At 45.5% G+C, this 18,310-nt stretch overlaps 1 protein-coding gene across 6 annotated transcripts in view; it reads right to left on the minus strand.

The window, feature by feature from the left end:
* The window catches only part of ABL2 (ABL proto-oncogene 2, non-receptor tyrosine kinase), an 88,668-nt gene that overhangs the window by 6,621 nt on the left and 63,737 nt on the right, over window positions 1–18,310 (minus strand). For 4 of the 6 annotated variants that reach the window (XM_019730356.2, XM_019730065.2, XM_074322289.1 and 1 more), the window contains 7 exons: window positions 18,162–18,246; window positions 16,636–16,813; window positions 15,548–15,732; window positions 14,051–14,203; window positions 13,066–13,155; window positions 9,919–10,092; window positions 29–9,428 (listed from right to left, as the gene is read on the minus strand). In XM_019730356.2, the coding sequence (XP_019585915.1) occupies window positions 7,717–9,428; window positions 9,919–10,092; window positions 13,066–13,155; window positions 14,051–14,203; window positions 15,548–15,732; window positions 16,636–16,813; window positions 18,162–18,246 (2,577 nt within the window). In that variant the 3' untranslated portion in view covers window positions 29–7,716. Of the gene's footprint in view, window positions 1–28; window positions 9,429–9,918; window positions 10,093–13,065; window positions 13,156–14,050; window positions 14,204–15,547; window positions 15,733–16,635; window positions 16,814–18,161; window positions 18,247–18,310 lie in introns of those variants that run through there. The other 2 variants (XR_012492912.1, XM_019730271.2) reach the window with 2 other exon arrangements.

Here is an 18,310-nt window from a genome sequence, read left to right on the forward strand (position 1 = left end):
TTTGGGAGAAACACTCCAATCACAAGCCTCCTTTGCCAATAAAATATTGCAACCTTTATTTAAAATAAAACACAAGTTGGCAAGCCTTGTGAGACAACAGGCAGACAGCATTCCCCTTTCAAGGGCCTCATTTATTTACATCAAGTTTAACACTGTTAGCAGTTCACAGTCAGACAACAGGGTGAGAGAATTAAATTAGAAAAACAAAACACCTGAAAATATATTACAATAACAATTAAGAACGAATACCTGACAACACTGTAGTGTGACCACCCATGACTGATGTGTTTGCGGTTAGATCCCATGTTGTCTCACTGTCCCCTCAGCAACACACCCTCTGCACCCACCACACACACCTGTGGGCGTGACCTTTGGTATAAACATTGAATACGTTTTAAAAGATCTGAATCATGTTTTAGAACAAAATTCTGTCAACCACCACACAACAGACAAACTTCCTTTTGCCAAGCAAACAAAACCGGGGTTTCTCCACTGCTCGTCATTCCAGAACCAGATTGCAAAGAAGGAGAAGTGTGGGTTCTACCGGGGAGACGGGGCACTGAGCACGCATGAACAGCTCAGCCAGCCTGCTCAGAGCAAACACACCGATGAGGGCACAGCTTCTGGTCACACAGGCAGAGATCTGACCAACGCCTCTCACGTACGCCCCCCCTTTCCTAGTGAGCACGACGACAGTATGTATGCAACACGGACATAACATGTGCCCTCCATACAGGTCTGAGCTACGAGGGTTTCCAAACATACGCCCTGAAGAACCGAAGCTGATACCTCAGCGCCCTTTCTAGTCCTGAACACTAATTTCTCTGGAGGCCCCTCAGCCTAATCAAGGGGATTGCTCAAGGTCTCAGGAAACGTCTCATCATGGAGTCCCAAGAACAGTGGCTGTAGTGGAAAATGGCTCGTCACAGTGCAGGAAGGCGGGCTGATCTACCAGAAACATCCCTCTTGGCATTCCTGCCACTCAGCACAGGGGCAGTACTTCTGAACCGCCGCACGGTATTTGGGACGCATCACTGAAGACCCTAAAGCACCTCACTGTCTCGCAGTCGCTTCTGAATCAAGGATGCATCTATTTTGCAGACCTGTGTTACTGTGTCGTAACTGCTGAAAATTAAGTATCCTTACACATGAAAATTTTATTAACCAGAAGTCCCGTTCTCCAACTAAAGATTATGGTGCTTAAATACATGATTTAAAACTCCCATCTGAGGCTCAGAAGCAAATCTAAACAAGCTCCAACCATACAAACTCTGTATTTCCTTTCTGAAAGTCTGCTAGCATTTGACAGTTCACTTCCACTGTGTCCAAAAGAATGAACTAGAATGCTCCAAGACCACAAGCCCTGCGTGTACAGCTCAGTAGTGTAAGTGGCACATACAACCCAGAAACATGCTGCTTCCAGTACAAGGATGAGCTAAGAGCCTCACAGAACAGACAGGGTGTGCAGAGGCAGGTCTGAGGACATGGCGGGCTTAGCCTTCCCACGTCAAGGAGACATCCTTTCCCTTAGATGGTCCGCAGGTCTGAAGACCAGTTCACACACCGTCTGGAACCTCGGGCCGAGTTAACAGGGCCTTGCTACTGTGTTCGGGTCGCTCCGCAATGGAGAGGTTAAAGGATATACTCTTTCTAGGAGAGAGAAATGATTTCAAACTTATAATTGTAACAGGAGCAAAGAAGTACGTGCACCTGGAGGGAGGGAAGGGTCCACTTAGAGCATCCTTCCCCCAGCTCACCAAGAGGATGGAGAAAAGTGCGGCAGTTTGCCAGATCTGCACCCCACATGGGGCCATCCCATGAAGTTCATTTCTACCAGTTCCAGTTCAATAACCGTGCACCATCCACTCAGCCGACAACTCCTGAAGCCATGTTCGAAGGCACAAGCCTCCAGCAGTGATGAGCTGCCCAGGCCTCCCCACCCTGGTTAGCACAGGGCGGAGCCTTGCCTGACTTCCTTTGGATTTAGGACACTGAGTCAGAAATGAAGGAAATACCATCTTGCACACATGCTATCTCACGATGGAACAAAAACTTCCGGTGGATGGCACGAAAAGCAGCAGACCCAGAGCAGAAACGCATCTTTTTGGACATTGCAGTAAACGTCACGAAAACCAGGCTGCCGCCGAGAGCAGCCCGTTCCACAGCCCTGAACCGCACCATGCTCCCCTGGTAACACCGGAGGCTGGACAATGGCGGGGAGTCCGGCGGTAACAGCAGGTACGGTACCTGTTACTCCTGGCACCACTGGCCTGCCCAAAAGAGCAAGCCTTTCACGAGAGTTTTAAAAGTCTGGTAGTTGGAACTGAAACTGAAACGCAATCCCAAGGATGTACATACTTCTGCCTGTTAACACGGCGGTTTTCGAACCAGCTCAAGGCCTTCCTGTCCGGCCAGGCTACGGATGGCTGCAGTTTCCCTGGGTGGTCATGTGGAGGGTCCAGGCACCCTTGGGCTGCCCTTCCCTGCTCCTCTCCTGCTGCCACATACCCCAAATTGAAGCAGGCATTTACAAAAGAACTGAGTTACTTGTTTGACAGAAGCTAAGACAGAGAGATGGACAGCTGGAGTCTTAATAAATACCTAAGAAGAAACTTATGTCTAGACACCCACCTGCCTAAAGAGGACTGGTCCTAACAAATGCTTAGGGCAGAGAGATGGACCCCAAATTCAGGTAGAATAAGTTAATGCAAGATGATGAAACCCCAAAATCTCAAGAACAAAACTGTACACAATCCCGTCGGCCCAATGTGGACCCCTGGGGGAGCCCGGCCTGACAATAACCGTGACATCAGTAGCAAAAACGGAAGACGAGGGGAGCCCTCAGAATGCAGTGTAGCTGAAACTCAAAAGTGGCCACCAATGCTATTTACTCTTGGGCATTTATTTCATAAGCTAATAAATAGGTGAGTTACGTTCAGCTACTCTTAGAAAAAAACAAACACGGATGATGAATGTCAAACGCATTTATAACTGACAGGAAATCCTAAGTCATTCCCCAAACGCACTGGTTTTAGGGCCACCCCGTCTCCTCCTCTCACACCCATGCCCCCACCCCACAAAAAGGAATAAAAAACAACCCACGCAGGACATAGGTTAAAAAAGACACTGTCAACACCAACAGGTAATGTGTGTGCTCCCCCGCGTTTAGGATGCTAAACGGCTGAATATGTAGTGGACAAATGTTCAAAACTACAAGGGCCTCGTTCTTCTGGAGTCAAGGTCCCTGGAAGAGCCTGTCTGTTCTGGAGTGAGTGCCCACGGCCACTTTTAATGATTACGATTAAACCAGAAAGTTGGTCCCTAGTTTTCTGAAGTTACTCAGCACTGAGCTACAATTTTAGTAAAACACTCTATCTGCACATACTCTTGTAGCAGTTTCATATTTATAAATGTCACAAATTACATAGGTGACTGTTTATAGATCTGCATTTTCAGGTCCCCCACAGGTAAACACCTGTAAGTCAATCAGCATCTAATCAACTGTTTCATTTCCTAAATAGACATTAATAATACAACCTTATGGTTAATCACGTTTGATACTTTTCTCAAAGTGCTTTCATATGCATTATCTCATAGTCATTAAAATGACATGGAACAAGAAAGTTGCTTTTGTTTTAAGAAAAAGGAATGTAGGACTAGGTGTTTTGAAACTTGGTGTTTCTTTACTACAAAGTGCAGACGCTGTGCTGCTAGGTGTGTCCCAAAGAACGACGCCCTGTACTTTTTGAAATCACTGACTCTTATTGAAGGCCCACTGTGCTAGTGTCACCGTTACGCAACATTCAAGCTCCTGAAGGTCAGGTGCCAGGAGCGTGTGCTTAGGCCGCGTGCAGGCTGCACACTGATTGTCCATCTGAGCCCCTCTGCTGCAGCGTCTCACAGGCAGCAGGAATGGCCAAGACCCCACACCCCAGCCTTGGCTCCGCCCACCCGCCACTGATTAGCTGCTCTGAGATAATGGGCAAGTAACTTAAGCATCCTCTCTTCCAATTCCGTAGGCTGTAAAGAAAAGTGTCCAGCCAGTGCTGGGGGTCGGGAACACCTGGAGGGATTCTTGGAAACACATGGGCTGACACTGCACCCCACTCAGAAGTCTGATCAACGCACCAGATTTTTTGTGGGGCTTTTTGTTTTTAAAAAAAGAAACCACAGGGGATTTGTTTGCACATCCCTGGCTAAGACTCACTGGACTGTTTAATCCTAATCATGGAAGTTAGTATTTATGGAGTGCTCATTACGCCCAGGCACTCAAGCTGAGCATCTTACATAGATGATCATTTAATCCTTACAACAACCCTGAGGTAGTTACTTTTATTATCCCTGTTTTCCAATGAGGAAACTAAGGCTCAGGAAGGTTAAATGACTTGCCTTCTGGACTGGCTTTAGAGTCTGAATTCTTAATCACTATCTATACTGTAACCTCTCAACTCAAAAGCTCCATGACTTTAGTTAAATAAATATGGGCTGTGCCTGAGCAGAGTCAGCCTGTTTTATTAACTGGGCACTATTTTATTAGCCAACTTGCAATTGAATTATAAGAAAATTATAATTTAAACCCAAAATTGCAGCTAGGCAAGGGGCTCCACCATAATGGCCTCAATGTATAGCGGTCATCTGGAAAAACACTGGAAGAATTTCTCAGGGCCAATTTTTTTAAGGCTGTATCTCTGAAAATCACGATGGAAGTCTGTAGGAAAATATACGTATTTTAATTTTACACAAAGCCTTTTAAGAAAATACTTCATGTAAAGCACAATGAAGATGTATTCTACACCAAATACTGCATTTTAAGGTAGAAATCCAAACTGACATCATATTATCTGTACATGAACGGATTCATGCTACGGTAGCCCAAAGGTATGCATTTATGTACAAAACCACTTTAGAAAGTTTTCAACATTTTGTAGAAGGGCTTTTGCTCCTGCTCTCTGTTTTGCTTTTAAACTAGATAAAATCAAACTACATTTTTAGTTTCTAGAAGCAGTTTTCTCTGCTTTGAATTCAAACTTTTAAATTTACATAAGGTAATTTTAAAACTCTGGTCCTTTCCAAGTAGAAGAAGGAAAACCTCACCTGTAATTTTGTAATAAGTTGACAGTGCCTCTTTAACCTGAACCCTGAGCCGTCCACCTCTGACGTTCCAGTTCAGGCACCACGGGGTGGGGTGTGCTCACGCTCTGACAGTACCGAGGAAAAGCAATTCCCTTCATGACCTGATCAAGCACCCACCGTGGGCAGGCAGAGCCCGGTGCTGCCCTGAGTACGACACAGCCCCCACCCTCCAGACTGTGCTCCAGTGAGAACATCAGGGAGCTTAAGTACACTCAGTAGTGTTCCTCCAGGGTTTATTTTCAGAGCTCTCAAGGGTTAAGATCCCTTGCTTAGAGAAAAAAAAGAAAAAGAAAAAAATCCCCTGAAAAACAATTACAATCCCTCAACTTGCATCCCACAACGACAGGGATAAACATAAAAAAGCAGCATAATAATATTCTAAAGTTTTAGCTTTCCCTGCCCCACCCTTAAAAGGCTAATTGCTAAAACGATTTCAAGTTTATGGAAGTGTATGATGAAGGGGAGAAGCAAAAGGGGAGATGGGAGGAGGACCACTGGTTTAAATCCAAGGTAAAGAGGCTGTCTTCCCTTCCAACCACACACTAGCTGCCTGGGCTGCCTCTTCTGTGACAGACAGAGGTCACCCAACCTCTGCAAGGAGCACCCAGCACTGTCTCCTCCCTCATCCTTCTCTTGGCCTGGGGCCTCCTTTCCAGTAGCCAAGATAAGAAAGAAACAAGGTTTCCTTTCTTCCTGGTGAAAACTACACTTCCTCCTTGGTCAAGGAGGCCAAACTGTCCAAAACATAGTTTTTAACTCTTAGTATGCTAGCCCCATTAATATAATCTCAGCAGTTCTAAATGTCACAATCTGCTACTGAGCAAAGAAGAGCGGAAAAAACCATTCGATGTAACACTGCACTAAAGAGCTTTCTCCAGGCAGGCTCTCCAAGGGGTAGCTATGCCCGTATCTGTAAGACACCCATGAGAAGACGTATCGTTACCTTCGTTTACTAGACTAGGAGACGGGGCTGTGGCTTGACTGGATCGATGACAAGAGCCAGGAAGAAAATTCACTGTCCATCAATGTGGAATTCCTATCTTCCTAAGGTAATATTCCTTTGGAAGGAAAGAAATAATGTATTTATTTTTGTGTATTGGGTTCTCCTTGGGAGAAGGGGGTCATCAAGCTTTAAAAACAGAATGAAGTGGTAACTGGAATTAGACTTGATATCGAGAATATCAATATTGATTAGATTCGGCTCCCTGCAATCTTAATTAGCTTCCATTATTATAAATGAGTAGGGAAGGAAAAGGCCTATTTTTCAAAGGCAAAACATATCTGAGGGTTGTCATTAGGTTTCCAGGACCTAATGCTCCCTGGAAATGACATGTTCCTTCACTTATACTTAAAATACGATATTAAAATAAATCAAAGAGATTCCCAATATGATCTTTACAAACAAGCACAATGTTGGTGGGGGTGGGATATGACAGAGGAGAAAAGCATGTGAGGATAATTTGATTCATTTGAAATCCAGAGAAAAAATGCTTCTCCCTACTTTATGCCTAGATTGGGTCTCAGGTGACAAGGGAGGAGAAAGGGACAGAGGAACAACCATGAGGACCAAGCCAGTGTCTCCTCAGTCTCAGACCTCTAGGCCTGGCTATTGGGTTTCAAGAAGAGACCCTTTCTCAGGTATTTTAGTTAAAAAAGAAATACACACCTGCTCACGCCCTTACATAATATGTCATTATGGAGGGGCACTGTATCAGAAAAGGGATCCACTGGGCGAGCCTGTCCATGGCCACTAATGTCAACATCCACGTTGGTTCGTGCCCCAAACGTTGCCAGGAATAATGGAAGGCAGCCTGCCCAGCGAGGGGCAGAGAAGGACCACTGTAGAGACCCCGACGCCTGTGGTTTGCAGACAGGCTGTCCTGCTGGACTGGGAGAAGGGACTTCTGCTGGCTGATGTAAAAGTTTAGGAGGAGGCTGCAATCTCCCTGACTACACTTCCCAGCATTCTTTACTTCCTGCACCGATGCACACACCAGTGGGAAACAAGACAGGTGCATACGGATGAGGCCACATTTCCCAGTTCTCTAATTCTCGCAATTAGATTAGCAGTTCTTACTGCAGCAGTGACCCTGTGGAAGCACGGCTAATGGCTGCTTCCAACAGCCTCGAATGAAACTTCTCTTGGTACATTCCCAGCTTCCCCTTCTGCTGTTCCACCACATTCATTAGGTGAGTTAGAGCCCTAAGCGAGTCCCCGTCTGTGTGGTACGAGGGCCACAGCCAGCCCACGGGCTGGGCAGTCTCATGGCACCGCTGCAGGCAGCCCTGTCTAACACCTTGCGTCATCCTGGGTAAGGATGGGCTGGATTTGGTTCTTCACGGCACGACACACATGTTCCCTGATGTCCAGTGCAGCTTCCACTCCTGTCCACGCCTGCCTTACCCCCACCCAATTCCCCTCTCCTATGAGTTTTGCTTTTTCTGTTTGAGATGAACCTGTAAACGTGAGATCTCAGAGATCTGAGGTACTTCACATAAACACACTCAAGTATCAGTCTTTCATGTTTTGAAAAGAACACAGGAAAACGAGTCCCTTTCCCTCTCCCCCGAGGCTGGCAGTGGCTACCTCTGCACCACGTCCCTGATCTCCTGTACACACGACAGCAAGTTCTGAAGGGCAGGGCTTGCCCCGGGCGCGCCCGCGGCCGCTGAAGATACCTGCAGCTCCTGCAGGCTGAGTTCCAGTCTGCTCACAGCCTCTCGGAAGGCGAATTTGTTGCGAGTCTGAGCGATGCAGTCCACGTAGCCTGAGCAGTAGTCGAGCAGCTGGTGCCCAGTGTCCACCAGCTGGCTGCTGGGCACCGGCTCCGTGATCGCACTGGACAGCAGGTCAGCACATTCGAGCAGGGCCTCCTTGCTGATTCTGTCAGCTGAGATCTTTTCAGCTGCCTGCCTGGTTTTCCGCAGAGCCACTTTCGTACCTGCTGTGCCATTGGCCATTTTGGCAGGCGAGATGGAAGACATGGGCACTTGAGGCACTTGAGGCGCCGGCATCACCGGCCTCCCAGGTTTCCCGCTGGTGGGCACTGGCCCCGGAGCTGCCTTTCTCCCCCCTTCCTGTGTGTCTGCGGCCAGGGCGGCCGGCTCCTCCGTGGGGTCTGAGCACGTGGACGGATGCTGCAGTAGTCTCATCACGGGGGGCGGGGGTGGGGCACACTTTGGTTTTACCCGTCGGGGTCGGTCCTTGTCACCAGAGGATGTGACCTGATGCTCAGATAAGAGCTTGAACTTATTCCCCTGAGAGTCTGTGCCAATGAGCTGCACGTCCGCTGGAGTGTGCTTCAGAGTGGGTGAGATAAGGACGGGCACTTTGTGGTTGTGAGTGGTTGGGGCGACCGCCGTAGCCTTGGCCGGAGAGGACCAGCCGGCCTGCTCGCCATCCTCCGGGACGCCAGCCATGCCAAGGCGGGCCCCACCATTCCTCTCCTTGTTCTTTGGGGCAGCTGCCACTCCAGCCACCCCCACCCCTGGAGAGTCCTTCTCTGTGATGGCTGGATCCCCAGAGGGGGTTCTCAGAGGAAGAGCCGCGGCCCCTCTGGGCAGAAGTTTGGCTTTTGGTCTCTCCCTGGTTGGAGCAGCACCTTCCTCTGATTTTTTGGGGAGTGTGTCATTGGCCCTGTCCACATTCTCTTCTGGCTGAGAAGAGGTGGACACTGTCCTTTCCAGCTGGAGTTTGGACCTCTGGCAGTTCCTGGGAAGGGTCATTGCCATCCTATCCTGCTCTGGAAGCCCTGAGGACATGGAAGATGTAGAGTTTGACCTTGGAAAAGGCTTGGAGGTGTCATCACTGGCTGTGGGTTTACCTGCTCGTAGGCCCAGTGTCTTTTTGATTAAGCGTGGTGTGAAAAAGCCTGTGATACCAGACCAACCCCCACCAGCAGTGCCACTGCCCCCACCCCCACCCCCGTCGTCGTTACACAGGTTCCTCTGTGCAAAGCTCCCCCCATAGCACTTGGGTGGCACCAGATTCGCCTCTTGCTGGGTGGGAGTGAACGAGAACCCCTCGGCCTGCTGGAGAGGTGCAACAGGTGCGAAGTTACCCGTGAGTTCGTATTTCTTGTGGGGCTGATTCTCCATTTCTCGGAAGGAGCTGCTGCGTTTGGGGGGTGTGGGAGCATTTCTCTTTTTCATGAAGGAGCTGAAGAAGCCTCCCTTCCTGTCCCTGGTGAAGCATGTCTCTTTGGCATCTTCCAAGAGGCTGCTGGGTGACTTGTCTCTTTGCTTCCGAGGCAGTGCTGGGGACCCCGTGGGGGCCTGTGCACTTCTAATGAACCCTGATGAGAAACGTGAAAGACAGGAAGTCACTCCATTACACTTGAGTTACTAAGGCTGAATTGTAAGACTTTTGTCAGCATCTACTAAATGTCAGGTGTAAGCAGGACTTAGAAGAAACTAATAAGTACATTACCATTTCATACTGATTAGTGTTCCAAATGTGATCTGGGATATAAAAGGGAAGAAATATCCTGCCGGTTTTCACCTCGACCTTCAGCTTTTCTCTAAAAACTACAGTACGAGCTGGCCCCATCTATCAGGCTCAGTGAGGAAGTGTAAAGATGGTTTGGGACTCAGGAGGTAAGGAAATGGTGTGGGATGCAGGGCTGCGTGCCAGTGCGGAGACAGGACTGCCCACACTGGTAATGCAGAGTGAGGACCAGAGTGGTGAGTAAAACAGATGCCAGCCATACTCTCCGCAGGGAAGACGGGCAGGAAAGTGGGACGCGAAGCACAGTTCTTAACCAAGGCCTGTCTAGGGGCCCATACCTGGTGCGGAACTGGAAGCAGAATTTTCGACGGCATCTTGGGTGCCATCGATATTCTCCTTGTTCTCCACCTGCTTCTTCAGCGTCCGGGTCTTGGAAGGAAGTATAGGTAACCGGGGCAGGTATGGAACGACAGACGAGGAGGAGGCGGCTCTCCCAAGCTCCTCAGCAACCTCTGTGAGGAAGACAAGGGCACTGATAAAAAGAACAGGTTTATGACAGAGGAAAGGAGTTTTCTTTTCAGAAAAGGAAAGAACTGAAGCACAGAGTACTAAAATGTACAATGGAATCACAAAGTATGTACTCTTTTCTGCCTGGCTTCTTTTGCTCAGCAATATGTCTGTGGACTCATGCTGTTGCATGGGGCAGGAGTGTTTTCCTCACTGCTGTGTAGTGGTTCAAGGGTGTGAATATGCCAAAATTCACCCATTCTCCTCTGGGAGAATATTTCAGTTGTTTCCAGTTTGGGGCTGTTGTGTTGCTCGGGACATCCTGCTACATCCTTTGGTTCACAATTGAATGCACTGCCTCCTGGGTACACACCTAGGAGCAGGACTGGTGGGTCACAGGGTACCCATGAACTCAGCTTTGTGGGGTCCTGCCCAGCTATCTCCCCCAGGACTGTCCCAATCTACACTCCCGCTAACATTGTATGCAAGTTGTGATTATTCTGCATGCTTGCCAGAGTTTTACGTTACCAGGGTTTTTGTTCGGTTTTAATTTTTAGCCTTTCTGGGGTAAGTGTTTTGTTTTGTGCTTCTCTGATGAGCAGTGATGCTGAGCGGGCTTCACGTGCTTACCAGCCATCAGTACCAGCCATCAGTCTATCCTCGTTTACCAGGTGCCAGTTCAGAGGCTGAACAAAGCAAACAGATGTCTACAGACACTTTTATTTTTTCGGTTGCACCTTGTACTAAAAAGGAGGGTAGATGCATTCCATTCACTTTCATTTCATGCAAATCAGGCTCCTGAAAAGGTGTTCACCTATTAGCCGCCCTGACTAAACTTTGGTCATAGGTTCTAGGGCTTTTACTGAGGCAAAGACATCCTGTGCTATGCATTTCTAAGCAAAAATAAAGCAAGCAAGATCAACTAAATTGTGACATTTTACAATTATTTTACAACTTTTTTTGGTAATTATTTTTAAAAATTAACATCCCACAAGAATAGGTACATGGCACGTAAGTGAAGCCTGTGCGAGTCCTTTCTGACGCTGCTGGGTGCTGGCAGCTGTGCCCACGGCCACTGGCAGGTTTCTGAGGATAAAGCGATGCTGGGTGGCAGTGGCTGTGGGAAGGAGGGCGAGGGAGGGGGAAGCAGGGACATATGAAGCTACTTGAGTGCGTGGCTGCCACAGACCCGAGGTTGGCACCACCCGCTTTTCCATGGTTTGTTTAGGAGCCAATATGTCCTCTTATTCCTTAAAGTCTGAGGAGGCTTCTTTCACTTATAACGAATAAATACATCCTTTGAGGTAGGGACTGTCAGATCTGTGTCCTCAGAACTAGCATAGTCCTTGCCACAGATTAAATGCTTAATCAAATACGGGTTGAATAATGCTAAATTTCTCATTTAGCAATTCTGAATTGAAATTAGCTTTGAAAACTGGTAAGGGATGATTTTCTAAAAGGATATATAACATTTTCAAAAGAAGGAGAAATATTTAACTAAGCATTCAACAGAACTTAAAAGTTGGAACAAAAGTACCAGAGAAATGACTTCGACACTTTGACTCCACAGGGAAAAAAACACCCAGAAGAAGAGTGCTGGGAGAGGGCAGCTGTGCCCTCAGCAACCTGCAGACATTCCACGTAGCACAGGGCTAGGACGCACACACTTACTATTCAACCTCGGTGTTGGACTGTTCCCTTTCTACTTACCTAGACATCGTAAATCACCAAGGGAAGCAGACAAAAATCAACTTGCCTGACTGCTTCTTCTAACGTTTTTAAACTTAAACTTATGCAGTAAGTTCTGGGTTCAATTATGAAGAAAAGGAAAATTTTGAACAATATGTATAAAATGGAACTATATCCAAGTGTCTAATAGGCAAGTGTAACTAAGAATTTTGTATTTTTGGCTTTCTAGGAATAGTCTCTTTTTATAGCAAGTAGGTTTACTGTCTGACTCTTGCAGATAATTTTAGAGGCATTATACACAAAAGAAACTGTCTATATATGTCCATCCACTTGTTTTTTTAGATAAGAAGGGTTCTCAGTGTTCATATCATAACATGCTCATTCTAAACTCCTTTCCCTGTCAATATTTAAGAATATCATTTTAAAACATTCAACTATATGGATATAATTAACAGCCCAGGAGGCATTTAGATTGGTCATAATTTCTCAATATTATAAAGTACACTGATGCAATATCTTTGTTCATCCTTTTATTTCCGTAGACTCTGTTTCCAGAAATGGAATTTCTGGACATTGCTTTTATGACTTGGTTCTGCCTTTGTAGGTGTAGTTCAGGGCGTTGCAATACTTTTCCTACTCATTTTTTCCTCTTCTCTTCCCAACATAAGTGTTAATGCTTGAAGAACTAATGAACTAATTCTCTTTATGAAAAGACTGAATTTCTAATTAAAATATAATTTCTAATAGTTTTTCTTCCCCTTCTTCTGCCTCCCTCCACCCCGGCCCATTCTGATATAATGAGCCTTGTGCTCCCACCCCCACCCCCAGCTGAGACAGTTGTCGGCCACTCACAGCAGCTCTCACTGGCTGCCGGCCGCTCACGCTGGCCACTCATGGCAGCACACAATAGCCTGTGGCAGCACACAGCAGCCCACAGCAGCCCAGCTCCAGGGAGAGCTGTTGTTCACAATCTTAGCTGTAGAGGGCGCAGCTCACTGGCCCAAATGGGAATCGAACCAGCAACCTCCACGTTAGGAGCCCGGTGCTCCAACCACCTGAGCCACTGGGCCGGCTCCAAAATATAATTTCAACATAAAAAATATGGAGACACAAAGATATTAAAAATAGCAAAAAGAAAAGCAAAACAAGAATAATGAAGGCCAAGAATTAATTCAATATCCTGAAATGGAGTCCCACACTACAAGAGTCTATCATTTTTGAAATGGGATTACCACCACCACCACCACCACCCAGAACAAGCCACCAACAGTGAATCATCACATTTTCACCTTCAGAAATGCTGGAGTCATGGAACATGGTTTCAAAAGCTTGATGTGTTTCAGCAAAGGAGGGCCTGTCGGCAGGGCTCCACTTCCAACCTGTGTCACCAAAGAAGGAAATATGATCAGCTCCTTGCAGGAATTATACATCCAGAGGCACACCCGATGCATCACGATGTGTGCTTGCTAAGCAGAGTTACAGCACGTGCACAATGAGTAGTGAGGCAGCTGCTTCCAGCTTCCAGACGCAGAGGGTAATGGACCCACTTCCTAGGGCGGGTCCTTCTATGCAGCCTCAGTTAGAATCCCCTCTACTGTAGGAATGAAGAGGGGTGGGGCTATAGTTCAGAAAATGGCAAGTTTTCTTCCACTGGAAAAAGAAGTTAAACCTGTCTTCAAACTCACTCTAACCTGGTATATCATCAGCTGTACATATTCAGAAACGTAACAGGATATCAGAAAGAAGTGGCTTAGAGTTTACATTTGACAAAGACAGGGCAGTAAGTAATACCAATGAGAAGTGAGAAACAAGATTTATGCTCAGTGAGAAAACAAGATTTATGCTCAAATACAACTGCAATTTAATTCACGACTCACCTTCCTACTTTTCTCATCTTTAAGAAGTCAGATGCTTTTGCTTATTCATCACAGAGGTTACTTTCTGTATTCTCCCTAGTCTTTAGCAATCGCTTTTGTCTAGCTGAAAACAGTCCTCCCTACCTAAACTCTAAACCCAATTTCCTCATCCTACGAAACATGCAAATGTTTTTTGGAAACTGAGTCAGTATTTGGACACTGGATAACAATTCTTGGGATTCCAATAAGACTCAATGGTGTAGCACACAATACGCCAACTGGCTGATCAGTGATCAGCTCTATGTCATGAGCTTGAATTCAATCTAACAACACTGAGAAGAAAAATGTTTCCAATTTTGCTAATCACCCTAAATTGCTGACTTAAACCTTCAAAATTAAAATATGTGAAAATACTCACATGCTCTCATGAGTTCATAAACCTTAGGGGGACAGCCTTCAGGCTGTTCCATTCGATATCCTTTTTCCAGTAGATCATACACCTGAGACAGGTCAATCCCCGGATATGGCGACATTCCATATGTAGCAATTTCCCACAACAGTACCCCAAAAGCTGTGTAAGGGATGGGAAAAAAAAGGTTAATGTTTCTTCTCTGATTTATTATTTATCTTAGACCATTAGGAACTTATCTTTCAAATTTTGGGTGACATTCAGTTACCCAAAATATATTCTTCTAAGTCTTAGAGCATGACTTATCCTTGCAAGGTACCTTCCACAGGAACGCTTCAAGTATAACCTCAGGATGGTTTTCTTTAAATTTCCCATTTTTTATTTAGATTTCCTTTAGTACAACAAGGGAGAATAAACTAGGATAATATAAGACGTCTGGGGCATAATCAAACTATTCTTAGAACAATCTGTGATCTAGTTAATGAGTTTCACAGTTTTTCAGTCAGCTAATATCAGAGGAGTAAATATAAAAATGGACTCATTAAAATCAGATAAAATTCACGCTAGAAAAAAGAATTTGCTTGACTTTGTCACAGGTTATTTCTGAGTTTGAAATTTCTGGTAAACAGTGACTTAGAATCCTACCACTATTTCTATTGGCCCGCAATCCAAATTTCCAGACCTGTTGAGTCCACTGAGCCTCTACTAAATCCTACTGCTTTTCAGGGCAGTAGAAACAAAATCAGTGACAAGGATAAATTCTAGGGGAAACCTCAGCATGCTTTCTTTGAAAAGAGGATGCTACTCTGTCCCAGTGTTCTGGAAACAAGCAATAAAATCCAATGTAGAAAGCAGGGAGCTCCACAGAGAGAGGATCATTAGAACTCCAGTACAACATAAGAGCAAGACTGTGAGTTCTTTGAAGGCAGAGACTTTTTTACTTTCTTCTTTACACTTCTTTCTATGCTAAGTGCCTGGTACCATGCCTGGCAGATAGCAGGGATTTAATAAATGCTTGCTGAATGACTGAAGAAAGATGCGGGTATAGGCAAAGGATACTGGTCATATAAAAGAGAAGCTCTAAAGAATCAAGAACACTTAGCTTTCCCCACGAGAACATGCCTCGCACTAAGGCTCTCCTGCGTCCCTCGCTATACGAAGAGAAGAGCAAACACAGAAGCAGCGCCTGTGCAGAGTCCCATTCCTACCTCATGGACGTGACATGCCCGGGAGGCTATAAAATCACGCCCCGGCCTCAGCCATGCACCAACGGTAGTGTGGGTGCTGGCTGCTCCCTGGTCCTCCGCCAGCTTACAGGAGGGAAAGCAAGGTTTACAGAAGGGTGCGCCTGCAGACGGAAGAGGCACTAAAAACTAAAAGCACCCTGAATCAGGATGCGTGAGGAAGCATCCCAATAAACGCATTTTGGACTTAAAAAAAAGGAATTAAGAACATTTATGAAGAAAAGAAAGTGACACATGCAGAAAACGTCGCTTCCAACCTTACCCCAGACGTCGGATTTAATGGAGAACGTATTGTAGGCAAGACTCTCCGGAGCGGTCCACTTAATAGGAAACTTGGCTCCGGCGTGAGCGGTATAGGTGTCTCCAGTCATCAATCTGCTTAAGCCAAAGTCAGCCACTTTCACCACATGGTTTTCTCCCACCAGGCAGTTACGAGCTGCAAGATCTCTGTGGGAAAGAGAACCCTAATGTGAGTCCATTCAGGTGCTAAGGAAAATGGTCAGGAATGCTCTACTCTCGGTTCTTTGTGCTACGTGCAGAGTTGAGAAGTGCTGACAGATATGGTAGTATTTTATGATCGCTAACATGCTAGAAAGCCACTAATTATACATCACTAGTCCAGCAGTCATCTAGAGGAAGTTATACGATGCTGGAATAAAGCAGGCTTCAGAAAATGAGTTCCTATTCATAAATAAGTTGACCCTCAAAGAACATAGGGGCTTGAGGCGTCGAACCCCCCTCCCTCCTGCACAGCTGAAAATTCACGTATAACTTGACTCCCCCAAACACTTAACTACTAATAGCTTCCTGTTGACTGGAAGCCTTACAGATAATAAACAATCAATTAATACATACTTTATATGTTATATGTATTAGATACTGTATTCTTACAATAAACTAGTAGAGAAAAATAATACTAAGAAATTCATAAGAAAAAATACATTTACAGTACTATACACATTTATTGAAAAAAATCTGTGTATAAGTGGACCCCCATAGTTGAAACTCATGCTGTTCAAGGGGCAACTGCTCACTGGGGCAGGTGTCAGGTGAGCGACAGACGCTCCTCCACAAGGGTTCAAGTTCTAAGACAGAAAGCTCTTTTTTAAATTAAGCCACTAGATGGAGCAAAAGGCTCTTGGAACAGCAAAGGACCCTCATTAATACTTTAATCAGAGTACACAGTAGGTTTATAAATTTGAAATAACATTGTAACAGGCCCTGTAAAAAGGAAAACGACTTTCCTGAATCATCTGAAAATTTGAGGGAAGGTTCTCACATTCTTCCCTTTATTTGCATGACAAGCAAGGCAGCTTCATGGCTCATCGCAAGCAATCAGATTTTACACACCTATGGATAAAATTCTTCTTCTCTAAATACTCCATTGCAGAAGAGATCTGAGTGGCCATGTAGAGCAGCACAACTGCAGTCACCTCTTCTCGGCTGCATTCTCGGAGATAATCCAGCAAGTTCCCGTAAGGCATGTATTCAGTCACGATGTAAAATGGCGGCTCCAAAGTACACACACCTGAGAGTTCAGGATAAAGCTAGTTTTACTACTCCAAACCACTGAGGCAAGAATCAGCAACAGTATGGGGGATGTAATCAATAACGTTGTAAAGATTATGTGGGGGGAATATAATCAATGTTATAAAGATTATGTGGGGTGCCAGCCTGGCACTGGACTCATCAGGGAGATCGTTTCATGGGTCGTGTAGATACCTGATCATTGTGCTACACACCTGAAGCTTAAGTTGAATATTGAATGTCAACTATAATTTTTTATCTGTATTTATACCTAGTCATGGGATATAAAGTATAGCATAAGGAATTTAGTCAATGGTATTAGTAACAGCTATATACGATCTCAGAGGGGTAACAGATTGGGGGGGTTATCACTTTGTGAGGGGTGTGTCTAACTATTAGATTGCTTTGTACACCTGAAACTTAAAAAAAAAAAAAAAGGAATAAGCAACAGTTTGGAAAGTCTAGTTTGGCCATATCTTTTCCCTCCTTGCCATCAAATTTTCTGGAAATAATATAGCAGGGTTAAGAAGTTGGTTGATAAGGGACTATCTACTTCCATTATATAATCCTGGAAATTCATATTCATCTGCATATTTGCTGTTTGGGCAAAAGCAGAGTTACCTGTTAATTCCATAAGGGGTCAGGACAACTGCCATTTGGAGCGTTCTGCCCACAACTCCCATCCTCAACTGCTGCTAATAACAGTGCCTGCTCAACAGCAACCGCAGCTGTGCCCATGCTGAAGATTATGTGAACCGGCCTGTAATGCTTTGTAACAAGATTACAATTGTTTCCCTAGTCAAAGGTTTCACTGGTCCATGACAGATTCATTGTAATGAACCAACAAGAATCTCCTTTAAACACCCAGAGAAAGCAGCCCTAGTTTAAAAGAGCAAAGGCTACAGACACAGGTTTCTTTGTGGCCTGAACAGGTGAGCTGCCAATCTTTCAGAGCATGGCACTTTCTTGCTGGTAATGGTAAACCGATGGGTGTGGTCACAATTTTTAATCTGCTGCTTTCCAACAGTCCTTTGTTTAATGTCTCTTTGTTTTGTGAAATTAATTTGCAAGTTTTTGGTTTGGACTCATTCTGAGTGACTCTGAACTTTGAATCGGGAGCAATTAGCACAGCTGGGTGGCTCTACACATTGCCATCAATCCAGGCCACTGTTTCGCAGGTGACTGTTAAACACAAAGCCTGCTGTTTAAAATGACAACCATTATGGAAGAAGAGTCACACGTGGAGCTTCTACCACAGTGATTCAAAGAAGGATTTGAAGATAATGGGGTTTGGGGACCAGCATCTCCGAGGAAACCTGTGGCTCGTGCGTTCTGGCGCGCGTCCTCACCTAGCAGCTGTACCAGATTAGGGTGCTTGATTTCCTTCATCACTGCAGCTTCCTTCAGGAACTCCTCCACCTCCATGGTATCTTCCTGGACAGGGGAACAAGTAAGAAAGAAAAAGAGGAAAGGGACAAACCCCGTCTTAATCAGTTGA

The sequence above is a fragment of the Rhinolophus sinicus genome, linkage group LG17, assembly GCF_036562045.2.
Source record: "Rhinolophus sinicus isolate RSC01 linkage group LG17, ASM3656204v1, whole genome shotgun sequence".
Taxonomy (NCBI): Eukaryota; Metazoa; Chordata; class Mammalia; order Chiroptera; family Rhinolophidae; genus Rhinolophus; species Rhinolophus sinicus.